At 41.7% G+C, this 17,608-nt stretch overlaps 3 protein-coding genes across 6 annotated transcripts; all 3 read left to right on the top strand.

Moving 5' to 3' along the window:
- Positions 1–437: 437 nt before the first annotated feature.
- On the top strand, positions 438–5,463 carry LOC120807145 (mitochondrial intermembrane space import and assembly protein 40-B-like). 2 transcript variants are annotated; one of them, XM_040158869.1, is made up of 4 exons: positions 438–688; positions 2,294–2,392; positions 2,507–2,785; positions 5,361–5,463. In XM_040158869.1, exons 1-4 carry the CDS (start codon positions 667–669, stop codon positions 5,381–5,383), a joined length of 423 nt encoding a protein of 140 aa, XP_040014803.1. In that variant the 5' UTR covers positions 438–666; the 3' UTR covers positions 5,384–5,463. The 2 variants fall into 2 exon arrangements, with proteins under 2 accessions (XP_040014803.1, XP_040014802.1); XM_040158868.1 differs by lacking the exon at positions 5,361–5,463 and having other exon boundaries at positions 2,507–4,176.
- On the top strand, positions 5,377–11,406 carry uroc1 (urocanate hydratase 1). 2 transcript variants are annotated; one of them, XM_040158864.1, is made up of 19 exons: positions 5,377–5,524; positions 5,938–6,068; positions 6,267–6,360; positions 6,466–6,525; positions 6,625–6,753; positions 6,838–6,899; positions 7,052–7,118; positions 7,241–7,384; positions 7,473–7,561; positions 8,163–8,225; positions 8,364–8,543; positions 8,632–8,729; positions 8,823–8,895; positions 9,048–9,237; positions 9,339–9,437; positions 9,540–9,639; positions 10,177–10,258; positions 10,390–10,489; positions 10,609–11,406. In XM_040158864.1, the coding sequence occupies exons 1-19, from the start codon at positions 5,399–5,401 to the stop codon at positions 10,747–10,749; spliced, it is 2,028 nt and encodes a 675-aa protein (XP_040014798.1). In that variant the 5' UTR covers positions 5,377–5,398; the 3' UTR covers positions 10,750–11,406. The 2 variants fall into 2 exon arrangements, 1 of the variants encoding a protein (XP_040014798.1); XR_005709785.1 differs by lacking the exon at positions 10,609–11,406 and having other exon boundaries at positions 9,731–10,258; positions 10,390–10,429.
- A 107-nt stretch (positions 11,407–11,513) lies between these two features.
- LOC120807144 (MAP kinase-activated protein kinase 2-like) lies at positions 11,514–17,523 on the top strand. 2 transcript variants are annotated; one of them, XM_040158865.1, is made up of 10 exons: positions 11,514–12,613; positions 13,857–13,996; positions 15,081–15,145; positions 15,239–15,318; positions 15,435–15,561; positions 15,799–15,874; positions 16,017–16,141; positions 16,751–16,836; positions 16,925–17,005; positions 17,108–17,523. In XM_040158865.1, the coding sequence occupies exons 1-10, from the start codon at positions 12,350–12,352 to the stop codon at positions 17,345–17,347; spliced, it is 1,284 nt and encodes a 427-aa protein (XP_040014799.1). In that variant the 5' UTR covers positions 11,514–12,349; the 3' UTR covers positions 17,348–17,523. The 2 variants fall into 2 exon arrangements, with proteins under 2 accessions (XP_040014799.1, XP_040014801.1); XM_040158867.1 differs by having other exon boundaries at positions 16,928–17,005.
- The last annotated feature ends 85 nt before the right edge of the window (positions 17,524–17,608 follow it).

The following is a 17,608-nucleotide window of genomic DNA, read 5'->3' on the forward strand; positions in this document are numbered from 1 at the left end:
TTGAAGACGTTACCTTGGGCTTTTTTTCCCACCATTTGCTGAAATTTTATAGAAGAAAAAATTAATTAATCAAAAAAATAATCAGCCAATTAACTAATAATGAAAATAAGTGTTAGTTGCAGCCCTAAACTGAACATTTCAACAATTCAAAAAATAGTATTTGCTGCAGGGTTATTACATTCATCCTCCTTTCTTTCTTGTTAGGAATTGAAATACTGTATTTTATATTACTGAGCTGATTCGTAATGTAATGCGTCTTTACAAGAACTCTGTGTGCTTACTGAGCCCGTCTTTAAATGAAACCGTAGAAACACAGAAATAAGAGGAAAGTAACAGAGAAATGGAGAGCACCAAAAAATTCCCCGGTTTTCTCCAAGAACCTAACACCATTCCGCGGAAAATACTGTTCTGACCGTTTTTGAACTGGGGTTGGCAGCAATGCGCCCCGGAGCGTCCGCGCCACCAGAAAAAAGGAAGGAAGAAGAAGAAGTCTCCCTGCTCAAGCAAGGGTAGTTGTGAAACAGTGGAGCTGATGCTGCCGGACAAACACCCCTGATATTTTGATGCATCGTGTTGTGTGTCCGTGAGAGTCGTTGTTTTCGCCGGTCAAACCAGCTGGTGCCGTAAACCACAAAGAGGAGTTGAATCCGTTCCAGTGGGAAAGAAATGAGCTCGGTCAGAGAGGAAGGTAACTATGCTGTGCTAGCCAGCTAACGTATCCGAAATGCTAACGCTGGAGTTTAATTAAATCTGAATGAAAAAATGAATTTTTAAAAAAACCGACTCAAGTATCAGCAAGCCTCTTGCTCAGAGTAGAATCTGGACTGTCAAAATCTGTACGTGTCGGCAAACTGTAACCATCACCGTCTTTAACCTTGACCAGCAGCAGGATGTAGTAACGTTTCAGTGAGTCATTCTGTGATGCTTACAGTGACCTGAAGATGTGTTGTTGTTTTTTGTTTGTTTTTTTTATTACAGAGAGGTACTTTGAGTGCAGTCATTCAATAGTTGCCTTTGTTTAAGTTAAACATGGACTGTATTGGTTCGGGTGGGTAACTGGTCCAGCGGTGGAGAATAACTCAGTACATTTGCTCAAGTACTCCACTCGAGTACTATTTGCGGTTATTGCACTGTATTTTAGTATTTACATTTTGCACAGTTTTTTTTACTTACATTACTCAACTAGACTTTCCTTTATTCGACAGCTGTAGTTACTAGTTACTTTGACAAAAAAAAAAAAAACATACAATAAGCTTATAGAATAGAGAAGCTTTTATAAGCAGTGTTTCCCAACCTGTTTAGCAGATGTGCCATCACAAAAAAAGGAGTTTTTACTTGAGGCCCCTTGTCACGTTTCAGGGGGACCAACCTCAGGTTTGGAACCACTGGACTAATATACCTGACTTTATACGAAGTGGTTAAAACTAGCTCTTGCTGAAGCATCAGTATTAGCAATCTAATAATGAAAAACATAATAATATAACACCCACAGGCACCATTTTTTTCTGTAGAATAAGTACTTTTACTTTTGATGCTTTATGTACATTTGGATTATAATATTTCAATATTTTCACTTATGTAGGAGTTTTTGAGTGCAGAACTTTTACTTGTATGGAGTATTTTACATTGTTGTGTTGATACATATTTAACCATATGTATCAACACAACAATGTAAAATACTCCAGAATCTAAAGGATGTGAGCACTTCTTCCACCACTGAACTGGTCATATTCAAAAGTTTGGACTCACCAGTCTACAGTCACATGCAAAACATGTTCAGAGGGGGAAATTGACTATCAATTCACTTTACATGCTCTTATTTTTATTTTGTGGTACACCATAATTATTTTCATTATTTCTTTTCTGTTCATTATTTTTTTTATTAATGAACTAGTCAATAAAATACCATAAAATAGTGTATCATGCCCAACACAATTTCCCAGAACAAAAAGTGTCTTCAAAGTACTTGTTCTGACCAACAAACAATCCAAAAGATATCCAGTTTTCAAGTACAAATATAAATAAATCCTGTTAAAAAAAAAAGAATAAAAAAAGTATAACACAGTTAACAATTATCTAAAATGTCGATTATGTTCTGTTAGTTGACTATAAATAAATCAACTAACCATTTCAGAACTAAATAATATACTTTTGGGTGTAAAACTCCATAATTCATCAAGATGTGGCTCAGAACATGCACAAAGGCGTACTCTAATAATTTAGGGTCTGTTTTGTAGTTTCCATCATCACTGGTGATTTCTTTGCATTGTCCTTTTTGCATTTTACACAACAGGTAAAGACCGAATTATCTTCGTCACCAAAGACGATCATGCAACACCCAGCAGTGCTGAGCTCGTAGAAGAAGATCCCAATGACCCGTATGAGGAGCGAGGTGAGTAGCCGTAAAACTACCAAAAGAAACCTGTCCTCAGGGAATATTGTAACTCTGGTGGAGTTTGAAAAACCCAAGTTTAGTATATTGCTTAAACCTCCTCTCTCATCATAGGTCTGATTCTTCCCAGTGGGGAGATCAACTGGGACTGCCCCTGCCTGGGTGGGATGGCCAGTGGTCCCTGTGGAACAGAATTTAAGGACGCCTTCTCCTGTTTCCACTATAGTAAAGAGGAGGTGAAGGGCTCTGACTGCCTGGAGCAGTTCAGGGCCATGCAGGAGTGCATGCAGCGTTATCCGGAGCTCTACCCACAAGAAGATGCAAAGGTGCCAGAAGAACAGTCGTCTGAAACAGACCACACCTCACAAGACTCTGCATCTGGAGAAACACCAGGTGCAAACTCAACATCATCCACGGAGCAAGACTCTTAACACCACATAATTAAACACAGAGAGCTCAGAGGAAAGATAATAATGAGCCTTAGTGGCAACACGAGGAACAAGGGTTTAAAGTCCAACTGAAATCACATTTATTCATCCATTTTTGCAGACAAAAATAATGCCAGCATTTTTTTTTTGTTAATTTACTGTTGATAGATTTTTATTGTTAAAAGGAAAGAAAAAATCTTTCTGAGGACATATCAGAAATGCTCGTATTACTGTCAGCAGCTGGAGGGGTAAATGACCAGCAGGGGAGGGAGAGACAAAGTAATAAAACCAAAAATTTGCACTGTAGTTTACAAGCAGAGATTGTTTTGGTAGCATTGGCACAGGCACATTTGCTTGGTGTTTAGCATGTTGCAGCTGAGCAGCTTTTTAGCTATCTAGCTTGCAAACTGACATGAGCAGTGCACTTACCAGGTGAATGCTTGTAAGTTAGATTAGGAGACTTCATCACAAAAGCTAATGTGGGTTGTTGTTCAAAGTCTGTGGCTACTGCTTTAAATGGAAATATGGTTTAAAATGAAGTTATTTTATTGGCTGTGTGGAAATAAGTTCTCCATCTACATTGACAGAGAACTAATGTTATTCCTGTGGATTTATGCAAAGATAGGGGGCGCCATCATGAAACCAAAAAATATAAAGTATAAATTCTTCTTTTGGTTTGTGATTTGTTTTATAATAGACAAAAAAACCCATTAAATTTAATTTCAGTTGGACTATAAACATTCCATTTATAACTAAGATGGGCTTATTCTTTTGTTACACAGTTGCTCAGTCCTGCCTTTAGATGCAGGCAAAACAAGATTAAAAAAATCTTTCATTCAATCAAGAGCTTAGAGGACCAAGCTGAGCACACACACTGAGGTGGATAATATGTTTTTTTAAACTAATCTGTGTCAAGATAAACAGTTCTACTTCCTCATGCTGTTATTTACCATGAAATGGTCTAAAACTGCAAGATTTCAGTAAAAACGTGTTTTATATATTTTTCGTTTCCATTCTCTTATATTGGCGCTATTTTCTTATGATGTAAAATGTATAGCATTTTACATGTACAGTATGTAGTATACAAAGATTATGTCAGTAATGTCGCTGATAAAGGAGGAGGGAAGAATGTACTGAAGAATACGTGGTAACTTTCTGGTGTTGAATTTTGAGTACTGTTCCCACAGGTGCCCTCTGTCCTGTGGACTGCATTTCTTCTGCTAATTCACAATCAGACTTAAAACTTTTACCTCAGCTGAACTCAACTGAACCATTTGTGTGTAATGCAGTACTGATCAAAGTGACTTGAAGTGAAATACTGTTGAAAGCTTTATAATAAATTGTATGATACCTCTATGGTTCTTGTGAGGTTTTATTGTTGTAAACATCTTCCTTCCTCCAGGCCTGATCTTGTAATGGACTCATGAGGACCTGTTAGAAAGTAACTCTGCGCTGACCAAACGAGTTACTTAAGAAACCCTTTGCTCGAATATCGTCACTGCCTCTAAATTTGATCTGGTTTCAGTTCATTCAAGCAAAATACAGATTGTATGGAGAATGCGGTAACATCTCCAAATACATTGTTTGCTGTCTGCCGGTGACTTGAATCCGCAAAGATCCATAATATGCCATAATTTGGAAGCTTCTCACGTCACGTTCTCCATATGTAACAGATGTTTGCGCTGTGAATGTAGGTATTTCCTAAAGAATATGTATTAATGTATGAATTAATTTAATAAAATAACAGTTAATCACTGTTATTTTCTTCGTGCATTCCACCTTCCTTTGGTGCAAAATATTGAATTTGTAAGCTTGGTCCAGCAATTTTATCTTTGATTGAAAATATTTATATATTATCACAGTAGGTAAATTGATTAATTTCAACGCATAAAAACAAAAAACGATTCCTTGTCATTGGATCCCTCGAGAAAATCAGCAATGTTGTCTGTATGAGAAAGCTTGCTGTCATACTTTCCAGGAGGACAATTTTCTATAACTTATGTCACAACGTTTATAGAATTACATAATTAGTCTGAACATGCACATGCGTCAAAAAGTATGATACTGAGTTTTAAATGTGCATTTTTACACGAGACTTGATTAGTTAAAAACTGATCCATCCATCTGCAGGTGGTGGTAATGCTCTTTATTGCAAGTGCCAGTAAATCTGAGCAGGGAAGTAACAGGATTCTACATAACAGCTGTTGACCTGTCCAAAGGTTCTGGCCCGCATTTCTGTTTAACCGAGGTTACATGTCTAAGCATCAGGGGTCAGAGGTCTGTGGTGGTGTTTGTCCACTGAAGCATGTGCCACTTCAAACTCCCTCAGGGATCAATAATTACCAAACACCCTTTTCTAACCGTGGCGTACCATTGGTGGATTGTGAAGGGCAAAGACAACCAAAAAGCCAATGGGACGGGAAGGCGAAGCGAGGTCGCCCTCAAATCTTTACAAGTACACAGTCTTCCTCTCCTTAGAGGATCATTTTACAGTTGGGTTTACATCTGCCTTCAGTCTCCAGCCTCATCTCTGTCTGCAGGTCTCTGCTCAAGTTCGAGATAGAAAATACCCAAAAGGATGTCTGGTTTAAAGGAGGTATGCAGTGGTTTACCTCTGGACCCTTTGCCACCTAACCGGGGACGAGATCCCAGTGTGCCACATGCACCTGTCCGGACCCCAAACCTCACAGCAAAGGAGGAGCGGGTGAGTAAATACACTAGCAACATCCGTACATTTTTATCACCTTTGCTACACAATACAGGGTTCCAGGGTTGCAGCTCACTATCAAGTCGGACGATTGCTCTGTTATAAATGTGTCTGACGTGGAAGAACAATTGACATTATGCCATTATGTGAACTCTGTCTCACTGCGTCACCACAGTTTGCTCATGGGCTGCCCGAAAAAAATTGATCATTCTCTAAGGTCCTCAACTGACTGCCCAAACTCAGAGCGCAGGCTTCAGTCAATAATTAAAGAGAGATACAGAGAGCGCTCTACCTCACAGTGTATGAGGAAGAAAAAATGATTGTAAAAGTCCTACTCGTCCGTCTGACTTTATTGAAACACTGCTTTTCACTGTGTTCACTAACCTACTGCAAATGTCTCTTCCCTTTAGTTGGCGCTGAGAAATGCCCTGCGTTATTTCCCCCCCTCTCACCACGCAACACTTGCACCTGAATTTGCTCAAGAGCTGCGGCAGTACGGGCACATCTACATGTACCGCTTCTGCCCCACGTTAAACATGAGGTGAGGCAACCTGACGACAAGTGTCAGACTGATACTGGGAAACGACAAGAGGGGCAACTTGAGTTCCCAACCATTTTCCCCCCGAATCCTGTTGAAGATACACATGTTACATTGACATTACACTTTCTCTTAAGGTGGTATTATCTAGTTTCTTTGTTCCACAGCAGTAGTGATGTGATTTTCCTCCTGTTTCCTCAGAGCCTACCCCATAGATCAATACCCATGCCGCACACGTCAAGCAGCCTCTATCATGTTAATGATCATGAATAACCTAGACCCAGCAGTTGCTCAGGTGAGCTTCTTCCACGGCACGTACCAACGTGGGTATGAACTTAGCAAAGCTAAACCTGATGAATCACTATGTGAAATCCTCTGTTTAATTTGTTGTATCTTTCAGTTTCCCCAGGAGCTTGTCACCTACGGAGGCAATGGACAGGTGTTTAGTAACTGGGCCCAGGTAAGCCCTGAATTTACTTGTGTTTTTGTTGTGTCTTTGGTAATGATGTACAGAGTCTAAATGGATGGATATTAATGATTCGTGTGTGTTTGGGTGCAGTTCCGCCTGGTGATGCATTACCTGAGTGAGATGACAGACGAGCAAACTCTGGTCATGTACAGCGGTCATCCCATGGGCCTGTTTCCCAGTCTGCCTTCCTCACCTCGTGCCATCATCACCAACGGCATGGTAACTGCACAACACACATCCAACTTAAGTAACTAATACCTTATTTCATGACAAATTCACAAATTCTTCTTTTTCTTCACTCAGGTTATTCCAAATTACTCCTCCAGAGATCAGTATGAAAAGATGTTTGCCCTCGGTGTATCACTGTAAGTTTTAAAGGTGCCTTTTACTTGTGGTTGCTAGTTTCACCATCATTTGATTTTAGGGAGAGTAATGATTATAAGAGAAAATGTTGCCATATGAAGCCTATTATGTACATGCAAGATGTACATTGTGTACTTTTGTTGTGCATTTTCAGGTACGGTCAAATGACGGCAGGCAGCTACTGCTACATTGGACCTCAAGGGATTGTTCATGGCACTATGGTTTGTGAAATTTTAAAAAATCACAACACTCTTTTAATCATAACAATTACTGTAAACATTGCCTGTAGAGTGTAGTTCCTGTAATGTTTTTTGGATCTGTTTCCTTGTGGTTTTCTGTGTAGCTGACGGTGCTGAATGCCGGCCGGAGGTACCTGGGCACTGGTGACTTGAGGGGGCGTGTCTTTGTGACCTCTGGCCTGGGGGGCATGAGCGGCGCTCAGGCTAAAGCTGCCGTCATCGCTGGCTGTGTTGGCGTGATTGCAGAGGTCTTTTCCCATTCATACTGACTGCTGAATAAGAGTGGAGGAAGTCCTGCATGCCCATGTGATTGTGTGAATCTGTTTCTCTGTGTAGGTGGATGAGGTTCCTCTTAAAAAGAGACATGAGCAGGGCTGGCTGATGGAGGTCACCAGCAGCATGGAGCACTGCATTAAATGCATCAGGTAAGACAGGAAAAGATTATTGAGATTAATTATGAATGTCCAAATCATTGTTAAAAAATGTTGCAACTTTCTTATTGTTACTTTTCCATTTTACTGTATTGATGGCCATGAGGGTTTGGATGTGACCATCTTTAGTATGTGTGCGTTTCTCTAATTTTAATTATTGTTTAATGTTAATTAGTTTAATTACACCATTGCATCCTAATATATAAGCTCATCATATGTTTTTGTTTGTAAAATCTTAATTTGTAAACGAACTAGCAGCTGGAGCTGTCAAATATATGTGGAACGAAAAAGTACAACATTTCCTTTTATTTCCCTTTGAAAGGTAGTGGATTAAAGGTATGAAATGGCACGAAATGGAAATACACAAGTAAAGTACAAATACCTCAAATTTGTACTGAAGTACAGTAATTCAGTAACTATACTTAGTTACTTTCTGCCGCTGCTACCAGCGCAGTTACTTGTTTGTATGTTCAGCATTTTAGCATTGCTCCAAATTCATGAAAATGCCACCTGATCCCGCAGAAAAGACGACTGGGTATATCCCATAACAGTATCTGCCGACTGTGACATGCAGTAATTGTTGTTATTATTACAGAGAGGCAAAGAGCTCCAAGACTCCCCTCAGTCTGGGTTACCATGGAAACATCGTAGACTTGTGGTGAGTCAAGGATGAAGACACTCTGCTTGTCAGACACAACCCAGGTCTGCTGCCACTATACAATAAAGGAGCCATCATCTATCACAATTTATTACAGTTCTTGTAATCTTTGTCCCACTTTTCTGCCTTTCTAACCAGGGAGAGGCTGCTGTTGGAGTATGAAAGGACGGGGGAGCTCCTGGTGGATCTGGGTTCAGACCAGACCTCCCTTCACAATCCATACAACGGAGGCTACTACCCAGTCCAGCTCAGCTTCCACCAGGCAAACCAGCTTATGTCAACTGATCCTAACCGTTTCCGAACCATGGTCCAAGAAAGGTTAAATTAATAGACTTTCTTACAGATATTTTCTGCAACGTGTTTGTCCATTAAGCTAAAATAACAAGTGTTATACGTACTCTCACAGCCTCAGGAGACACATCAAGGCCATCAATAAGCTGTCTGATGCTGGTATGTTCTTCTGGGACTATGGCAACGCATTTCTCCTGGAGGCACAGAGAGCTGGTAGGTATTTATAACACCCTCAGAAAAATCACTATTATCACTACGTCCACATGTCAGAACAATAATGAGAGGTGTGTTCCTTGTTTAATGTAGGGGCAGAGGTAGAAAAGGTTGGCGGAGGAGCAACAGAATTTCGTTACCCTTCTTATGTACAGCACATTATGGGGTGAGACATTTTCTTATTTATTCAATCTAGCATTGATCCTGTAAGAGAACTGTGGGGAAAAAAAGACCAATGAATAAACTGCAATCAGATCGGCTATTTTCTTCTTGTGATGAATTGTCAATGATCCCACTCTCCGTCTGTCTTTACCACAGGGACATTTTCTCTTTGGGCTTTGGCCCGTTTCGCTGGGTGTGCACATCTGGCGACCCCCAAGATCTTGCTGTAACGGATGACATTGCTGCTACCATCCTGGAGGAAATTGGTGCCAATGTGACGGATCTTATCAGGCAGCAGTATAATGACAACATCCGCTGGATCAGAGAGGCTGGAAAACACAAAATGGTCCTTAACTTTGTGGGCAACTAACGCCTGCATTTTCTCTCTCTGTGAAAATCAAACAAGAGACAGCTACAACTGCGGATTTCCTCTGTGTGTTTCTTTAGGTTGTGGGATCCCAAGCCAGAATCCTCTACTCTGACCAGAGAGGAAGGGTCTGCATTGCTTTGGCGATCAACCAGGCTATCGCTGATGGAAGGGTTTCAGTACGCGGCTAAACTGTCTGCAGAGAAGATTATTTCATGTTTACTGCTGTCCAAGTTTTCAGTGGAATTTCAACAGTGTGTTTTGTTTTCTCCCTTGCTCAGGCTCCTGTGGTTATTAGCAGAGACCATCATGATGTTAGTGGCACAGACAGTCCCTTTAGAGAGACGTCCAATGTGTATGATGGATCTGTCTTCTGTGCAGGTTGGTGCAGTTCACTATGGCTGTGTGCAACTAAGAACTGTCGAATTTAAATCCTACTCATCGGTTCACTATTGAAATTTGTCTATTTTAGATTGATCAATTCTGAACAACACCACAACCTAACTTGGACAAAGATAAAAGAGGATTTGTTGTAAAGTGTGATAGATTACCAGTTTGAAGCAGGTTTTAACTGTCTGCAAACTACTTTTTCATATCATACTGATATAATGATTGAAAACCAGAATGTCAGTTCATCACGCATTGTCAGTTTTACACTTTGTTCTGTGGACAAAGATGCAAGGTGAACTGAACTGAAAAGTCGGCCATTTGATGTCTTGATGTCTTGATTGGCAATACAGCCCACACGGAATCGGTCTCAAGTTACTACTGACATGCAAGCAGCTGTGATTGAGACTTGTGGCTTTGCCCACAAACTCACAATCTCGGGTACATACAGGCTCCTTCCCCTTTTTCCCAGCTTTTCTGCCTCTCTTCATTTATATAAACCCCAAAGCTCACAATGTCACCCCCTTACAGACATGGCGGTCCAGAACTTTGTTGGTGATGCATTCAGGGGGGCCACATGGGTAGCCCTGCACAACGGTGGTGGTGTTGGCTGGTAAGGCTTGCTGGGTATTCGGTAAATAATAATGTGTGTTAATGTTTTTTTATGAGTCATCAAAGCCATTTATTGCATACTCACCCATCACGTTATTGCGTTTTTTTCTTTATCTTATGTGTCAACTATAGGGGCGAGGTAATGAATGGAGGGTTTGGTTTGCTTCTGGATGGCTCAGAGGAGGCAGCAAAGCGTGCCAATCTGATGCTCAACTGGGACGTGTCCAATGGGGTGAGAGTGTAGAGAGAAGAGCAGCTTGGTTGATTCCAGCCTCACTCATTATTGACAGTCTGCCCGGATAGAAGATAATCGCTGACTGGCTCTAATCTGTGTGTTTCCGTGTGCTGCAGGTAGCTCGTCGCTGCTGGTCTGGAAACTCTAACGCGTATGAGACCATCCAGCGCACCATGGAGGAGCACAGGGGGCTGCGTGTCACCATGCCCTTCCCTGTACAGGATGAGCGCGTGCTGGACCGTGCCCTGCAGGGCTAGCCGTTAGCACGTTAGCACGGGTCAAAAGCCAGCTGCAGCCACACAGCGAAGGAAACCTACAGCTGTGATCACTTCATCAGATGTTTCTGAATCAGGCCTTATCCAGCTGTTGCTATTATACACTGCCGCCTACTAGAAATCAACCACAAAGACAGCTCAGTTCACTGGAAACCTGCAAAATATTTCACCAGTACTACAGTAATCAATAAATTAATGACACTAATTTTACACAAGTTTTTTTTGCTGTGAATGCAAAGCAGGCTAACATATTGTGCTAGGCTGTTTTAGTGATATACAAGTTGTTGTTTTTTTTTGTGCAAGCCTGTATAAATTACAACTCCTACAGTATATGAGTCATTTGTGTGTAGATAGTCTACAAAAATACTAAGTCAATCGAAATGTTAGTGACAGCACTGACATTTCGATTGACTTAGTGGTAGAAAAATGTAGTTTCAGTTTTAAACCTTTTGTTTATTTTATATTGTAGAAAAAGGAAGGAAGAAAAATTAGTGCTACACATGAAACTGAAACCTCTGGTGCTGAGGCCAAGATCCGGTCACAAGTGACTGCACTAAAGGCAAAAGGTTGGATTGTGTCCTTAAATGCACATATTTTCCACTTTGACGTTTGGCCAGTTAACTTTTTTGGTGGAAAAAAAAAACAGCTTTCCAAGCAGCCAGAGACAAATTACTGAGTCAAGGTTATTAAAAGTTAAAATGTATTATACTTACTGCCTGTTGCCTCAACATGGCTTAAAAGCGTGACAACGAAGAGAGACTACACATACTTCTGAAAGTACGAGTGTTTTAATAAAATATATGGAGTGAAAATTAGAAATGATGTGTGACTGTACGTATGTCAGTGATCTGATGGTGGGGGGGTAGAGAAGAGCAGAGCCAACCAGAAAAGAGGAAAATAGGGCCAGCCCCCCCCCCCTCCGACAGTGTTCATCTCAGACTTAGCCTGATGTCCCCCTTCCGAACTCTTCACTGCCAGGTACCCGTCCCCACGCCCCTGGACGTGGACCATATCCGCACAACATTCCTTTCTCTCCACGACTGCAGACTTCGGGCTCTCTCCGCCGGTAGCCCGCCGTGCGCCTTTACGCGCGGTTGTTCCTTTAAGAAAACTGAATGGAGAATGAATTTGAGCCGCTCCGCACTGACGTAAGGGAGTCGGAGAGGTCGGTGTACCCTGCAGTAAGAGGCAAATAACCGTGATGAGGACCAGCCTAGGCTACCACATTTTTTAGCATTTTGTTTTCCTCTCAGCCATTTACTGTGTTTTATCATCCCTACACTTGAATCCAGTGTTTACTCGGACTCTCCCGAAGTTCTCTGTGCCAGTATAACGGTGCGATTTCAGACCTCCGCCCTTTTCTGTGCACCAAGGAGGGTTTATAGATTGCATACCCCATTTTTTTCTTGTACAGTGTTCAAAGTGGGTCGAGATGTTCTCTCGGGAAGTACGAAAGTCCTGTGGACATACGCGGATGGTCTAAGATGACACCAGCTATTTTCTGTGGCAGAGACTGGTGACATTTGCTCTGCACTACTGACGGCTTTTTACAGAAATAATAATTTAAAAAAAAAAAAAAAAAATGCACCATAACCAGGCGGAGCAGTCGGGAAATTCAATTACTGCGCAGCACGGGCCAGCGCACCACAGTGACTCCAAGAGCCCGGGGAGCAGCTTGTGCAGCGGCCTCGCTGACCTCCAGCCACCTGCCTACTCCAAACTGGATTTTAGAAGAAATGCTGTGACAGATGACTATAAAATCACAGCTCAGGTTCTCGGCCTGGGAATCAATGGCAAAGTGCTGGAATGTTATTGCAAGAAGACCGGAGAGAAATGTGCCCTCAAGGTGTGTGTTTGTCTGCTTCTTTATCCGGTGTGATCGAACCAGTGGCTGCTGTCAGTGGAGAGAAAGAGAGGAGCCATCAATTATTCATTTCTCCTCGGTTTATGTGGTCCCCACTGTTTAATGGCGCCTTTATACTTTGTAGAAATAAGATTTATACGTTAGTTAGAGTTTTGTGTCCAGTCATGCCTCCCAGTTTTGTAAGACTGATTATATCAAATGACGCAGATGAAATATCAATTCAACCGTGGCTGGAGCAATTTCCGTTACCCAGACAGAGGATGTGTCTGACAGACACTGGTGTGCTGTCTGGGATGTTTGGACACAGTTTCCTCTCTCCTTAGGTGATTGTTATGTGGTCAGTGATTTTCTCTGTGGATGCTTTACACAAGCATCTGCGCCTCTGACATTTCACCAAAGTTAAAAATCTGCAATTTTCACTCCTCTGCTCAACATTAAGTGTACAGCTTATTACATATTTACAGTGATTTGGAAAGGCAACCCGGGAGATATGTGTTGTGAGGAATTCAGAGCTGGTGAGTCGATAAACAGCTGACTGTAGGGTTGCAGCAAAGCCTTAAGAAAATAAAAACAGGAAGAGCAGCCCCATGAGTGCCTCCACATGTTTTTTTTTTAGAATATCTTTGGTGGTAAGCCACAACCGACAAGGGATGATAAAATGTGAAGAGCTAGCTCTCTCTGTGTATGTGCTCTATTGTTCTATGAGTGCTAATGCTGTGTTGCGCCCATTTAAACATTCATATGTGAGCCTTCGTCCCCCTCCAGAGCTCAAAATGCATTTTAAAATCGTCAAGGATTTGGGCCGGGGTCTGCATGTTTGCGGAAAATGGCACATCCTCCTCCCATGTCTGTGACACCACTGCTGCAGCACTGTGTCTGTAAAGATACAGTCGAGGATCACTCTTAATGTTCTCAGTGGAAATTACAGCCAAGCAAACAGCTGTAGATTAATGGCTTTAATAGCGGCCTTTAACGGTGCTCTACACAGTGTGTGACTTCACACTGGGGCACCTGCTTTTGTCTGTGTGTGTTTATTGATTTCTTGGCAAAGATTTCCAACCCAAAAAAAAAAAAAAATCAATGAAGCTTGTCTACCTTGGACATTGTGATCTGCAAATATATATGCAGGTGGAAAACCCATGCATTTAGACATAGCTATTTGAACCAGAACCATTTTACTAACACTTGTTTTTGATGTGCTTTATTCTGACTGTTTTTGGAGAAGATTCTGTATGATACCCCTAAAGCCCGACGGGAAGTCGAGCTGCACTGGCGAGTGTCCGGAGGTCCCCACATCGTCCCGATACTCAGCCTGTACGAGAACATGCACCAGGGGAAGAAATGCCTCCTCATTATAATGGAGTGGTGAGCATTACCAGCACTAGGTTATTTATTGTCTGCTCATTTGAACTCTGTAAGGGCAACTCAGTGCTAAAATAGATTGCACACGTTTTTGTTTTTTTTTCTATGATGTAGTTCTTCTATAATGTGTGTTAATTTGTGAATCTGAAAAAGCATCTCTTTAAGATGAACAGCAGAAAGAGAGACTGAATGAGGTCACACATCCGGGAGATGCCTCATATGTGAATGATGGAGCAACTATTATGGTGCCATGGCCCTGTTTGGAGCTTATATCTTGTATCTAGAGATATCTGATTTGCATCTAGATCAAGCAGAGATCTTTTTAAGCTCGCAACTGGCATAAGAATGCATCTCACATAGATTTTGAATGACCACTGAGGATCTGAATTTAGTTTTGCGCTTTCATTTGATTTTGTACTTTGGGAAAACCACAACACACTAGGAAAATACACACTAGAGGAGAAAATACCAGTTTCTGTTTGCATACTCATAGTCTTGCATGCTCCTACAGTATTTATAAATTCGAAATGAGCTGATATTTTTCTTCTTCCACATTGCAGCCTGTGCTTTTAAATAAGATGCTGAAGTCTTCATATATGGAAGTCTTTCAATTACTGCATTCAATTTAGCAGTGTGCGCTTGTGACTGGAACACACAGAACATCTCTTAATGCTAGGAGTTTACACGGCCTTTGACCGAAGCCAGTTTTACTGGAAAATTCACTGCTATGCTATAAACTGCACTCTGAAATAAAGCTCATTTGTCTCATTTGCCATGAACAAAAACAAACCGTTGAATCAAGTGTCATTTGCCTCTTATGTGTTTGTATTAACTTTACAGTGTAAAATGAACATAATAGCATAATGTAAACCCTGTTTACCGGTTGATTTTTCCTTTAATGCATCCTTATTGCTTGAGTCATCTGAGTCTGCCGTGGCTCAGAAGACTGGACTCATCCGAGCAGTAAATAGTGAGGCACAATGACTTGCTTTGTTATAAAACCATGATTGCAGTGGAGAACTGTGGTCATTTGCCAAGAGTTCCACTCGCTGCCCCAGACCTGATCTCTTTGTTAATCTTGTCTCAGTATGGAGGGAGGGGAGCTGTTCAGTCGCATTCAAGCCAGAGGGGACCAGGCCTTCACAGAGAGAGGTGAGCTGGAGTTCACATTTTGCAGTTTAAAATCTATGTGAGTGTCTATACTGTATCCTGCACGGATACATCTATGCCATCTCTGTCCATCAGAGGCATCAGAGATCATGCATGACATCGGCACAGCCATCGAATACCTCCACCACATGGACATTGCTCACAGAGATGTGAAGGTACTGCTGTTGTCAAAATAATTCTTCACGGAGCACGTGAGAATGAAATTCTAGCTAAATATGTCGTTTTGAATCTCGAAATGTTTTCTTTCTTCGCACTCTCATTCACACAACAGCCTGAAAACCTGCTCTACACCACCAAGGAGAGTAACGCCACATTAAAACTGACCGACTTTGGCTTTGCCAAGGAGACGACGCTGCACAACTCCCTCCAAACCCCCTGTTATACTCCATATTATGTCGGTGAGTGTTTGCTGCCGTGTGGTCGTAGGAGTTTCAGTGAGACCCGAAGGTACACTGCATTTGTGCCAGTCGAATAAATGTTTAAATACAGGCTTACTTTTTGGATATGGTTACCGTCGTTCGTTCTCACGTTGTCCAGGTGTGTCTGCATATTGACCGGCTTTTGTGCGAGTGTGTCCTTCATTCTCCACATCATTGTGTTGGGTTTTTTTTTTCTGTATCTGTTTGTGCATTCAGCCCCAGAAGTGCTTGGGCCAGAGAAATATGACAAATCATGTGACATGTGGTCTTTGGGCGTAATCATGTATATTCTGTGAGTATCACGTGCGTCGATCAACTGTTTCAACTTAATGAAATGTATGGAGCTACTCTGGTATACCGTAGATTTATGTTCAACTCTGCACATTTGTTAAAGAAGACACCAAAGTTACATAGTCTTCTCTTCTGTTTTCTAGTCTGTGTGGGTTCCCCCCGTTCTACTCAAACACAGGTCAGGCCATCTCCCCAGGCATGAAGCAGAGGATCAGGTTGGGCCAGTATGAGTTCCCCAACCCAGAGTGGGCCGACGTTTCCGAAGAAGGTCAGACTTTCGACGTAAAACGTATACCTAACAGTGAAAAGATGTCACAAGCGTGGAAAGGTCATGCAAAGTTTAATTACACCTTAGCTCTTAACTTTGTGTGAAATTAAACAGAAAGAAAGTCATGAATAAATATGGTATTGGCCCATATGTTATAAGTGATATTTACAATAGAAATTAATATTTCCCTTTAACCCTGGCATGCTGTACCAACCTAATCATATGCTTAAAAAACAGTGGAAAATAACCTACCCTTTGTCTCTATTTATAGTAACCCAAATCTCATGCTCAGGCCACACTCAGAGGGGACACAAAGTATTTTATCTAAGGTATCTGAGCTGGGTAAATATTAGAGTGGGCGTAGAGTAGTGATGTGGATGAAAATCTGTGACTTGATGAGAAAGACAGGCAGGACATGGGGTAGTAAACAGACTGCTTAATTTCCTTTTCAGTTTTGTTATTTGCTTCTCAGAACTGATGTTTTGCTTCCACCAAAGCTTCAAAACAAGAGAAACACTGTGAGATGAACTGTATTATTTCAAATGCCCTTTTCACGTAAGACCTGTTGGGTTAAATGCTGGAAGTTGTTTGATTTCATGTCCTCTGCAGCCAAACAGCTGATCATTCAGTTACTGAAGACAGACCCCAATGAAAGGATGACCATTGGACAGTTCATGAACCATCCCTGGATTAGTGTAAGCCAATACTTCATAAGCTTTGTGACTGTAGGCCTGTTATTGTCCCCCTGTGTGTTCATGGCTGCTCATGTTTTCTGTGCCGCAGCAGTCAATGGTGGTCCCTCCAACACCCCTCCACACCTCTCGTGTTTTGACAGAGGACAAGGAGCTGTGGGACGACGTGAAGGTGAGACTCGGTCTATTTAAATGGTCATTTCCAGCATGTGACCACAAGGTGGCGGTGAATCATCAGATTTACGGCACAAAATGGCTCCGACTTCTCCCACAGGAGGAAATGACCAGTGCCCTGGCCACCATGCGAGTGGACTACGACCAGGTGAAGATCAAAGACCTGGACACGTCCAACAACCCTCTGCTCAATAAGAGACGCAAGAGGCCCGTGCCTGGAGGAGCTGAGAGAGGAGGACAAGCTGATGGAGGAGACGGAGATGGAGGAGTGGTGTGTAGTAGTCACAGAGAAGTGACATTTTCTGAAGAACACGGGAAATTGATTATTGGGCAAAAGTAGCGTAAAACTCAGATGGAGGGATATTTTCCCGTCTAAGTGTCCCTTATTGTATTTTACTTACTTTCTTTCCTTTTTCATATCACTGCACTCAATAGTCTAATGAAGGTCATTTATTTTGATTTGCCACTACTCTTTAACATTTCAAATAAAATTGTGTGGTTTTTTTTTAAATGTTTTACAGCTGTGTTGTGGACCTTTTGTGCACGGAAACACTTTTCACCCCGTTTGTGTCCCACTCAGAGAATTATTAGGCTAAACCTC

This window comes from Xiphias gladius, chromosome 21 (assembly GCF_016859285.1).
Source record: "Xiphias gladius isolate SHS-SW01 ecotype Sanya breed wild chromosome 21, ASM1685928v1, whole genome shotgun sequence".
In the NCBI taxonomy this organism is placed as follows: domain Eukaryota; kingdom Metazoa; phylum Chordata; class Actinopteri; order Istiophoriformes; family Xiphiidae; genus Xiphias; species Xiphias gladius.

What these genes read in the sequence shown, in the direction of transcription:
- LOC120807145 (XM_040158868.1), top strand. Translation starts at nt 667, where the DNA reads ATGAGCTCGGTCAGAGAGGAAG. An exon ending in GAGCTCGGTCAGAGAGGAAG is followed by an intron (nt 689 to 2,293) that starts GTAACTATGCTG and finishes TTTACACAACAG; the next exon opens with GTAAAGACCGAATTATCTTC. An exon ending in TGACCCGTATGAGGAGCGAG is followed by an intron (nt 2,393 to 2,506) that starts GTGAGTAGCCGT and finishes CTCTCATCATAG; the next exon opens with GTCTGATTCTTCCCAGTGGG.
- uroc1 (XM_040158864.1), top strand. Translation starts at nt 5,399, where the DNA reads ATGTCTGGTTTAAAGGAGGTATGCAGTGGTTTACCTCTGGACCCTTTG. An exon ending in TGTTTAGTAACTGGGCCCAG is followed by an intron (nt 6,526 to 6,624) that starts GTAAGCCCTGAA and finishes GTTTGGGTGCAG; the next exon opens with TTCCGCCTGGTGATGCATTA. An exon ending in GGAAACATCGTAGACTTGTG is followed by an intron (nt 8,226 to 8,363) that starts GTGAGTCAAGGA and finishes CTTTCTAACCAG; the next exon opens with GGAGAGGCTGCTGTTGGAGT.
- LOC120807144 (XM_040158865.1), top strand. Translation starts at nt 12,350, where the DNA reads ATGCACCATAACCAGGCGGAGCAGTCGGGAAATTCAATTACTGCGCAG. An exon ending in CCAGGCCTTCACAGAGAGAG is followed by an intron (nt 15,146 to 15,238) that starts GTGAGCTGGAGT and finishes TCTGTCCATCAG; the next exon opens with AGGCATCAGAGATCATGCAT. An exon ending in GGCGTAATCATGTATATTCT is followed by an intron (nt 15,875 to 16,016) that starts GTGAGTATCACG and finishes TCTGTTTTCTAG; the next exon opens with TCTGTGTGGGTTCCCCCCGT.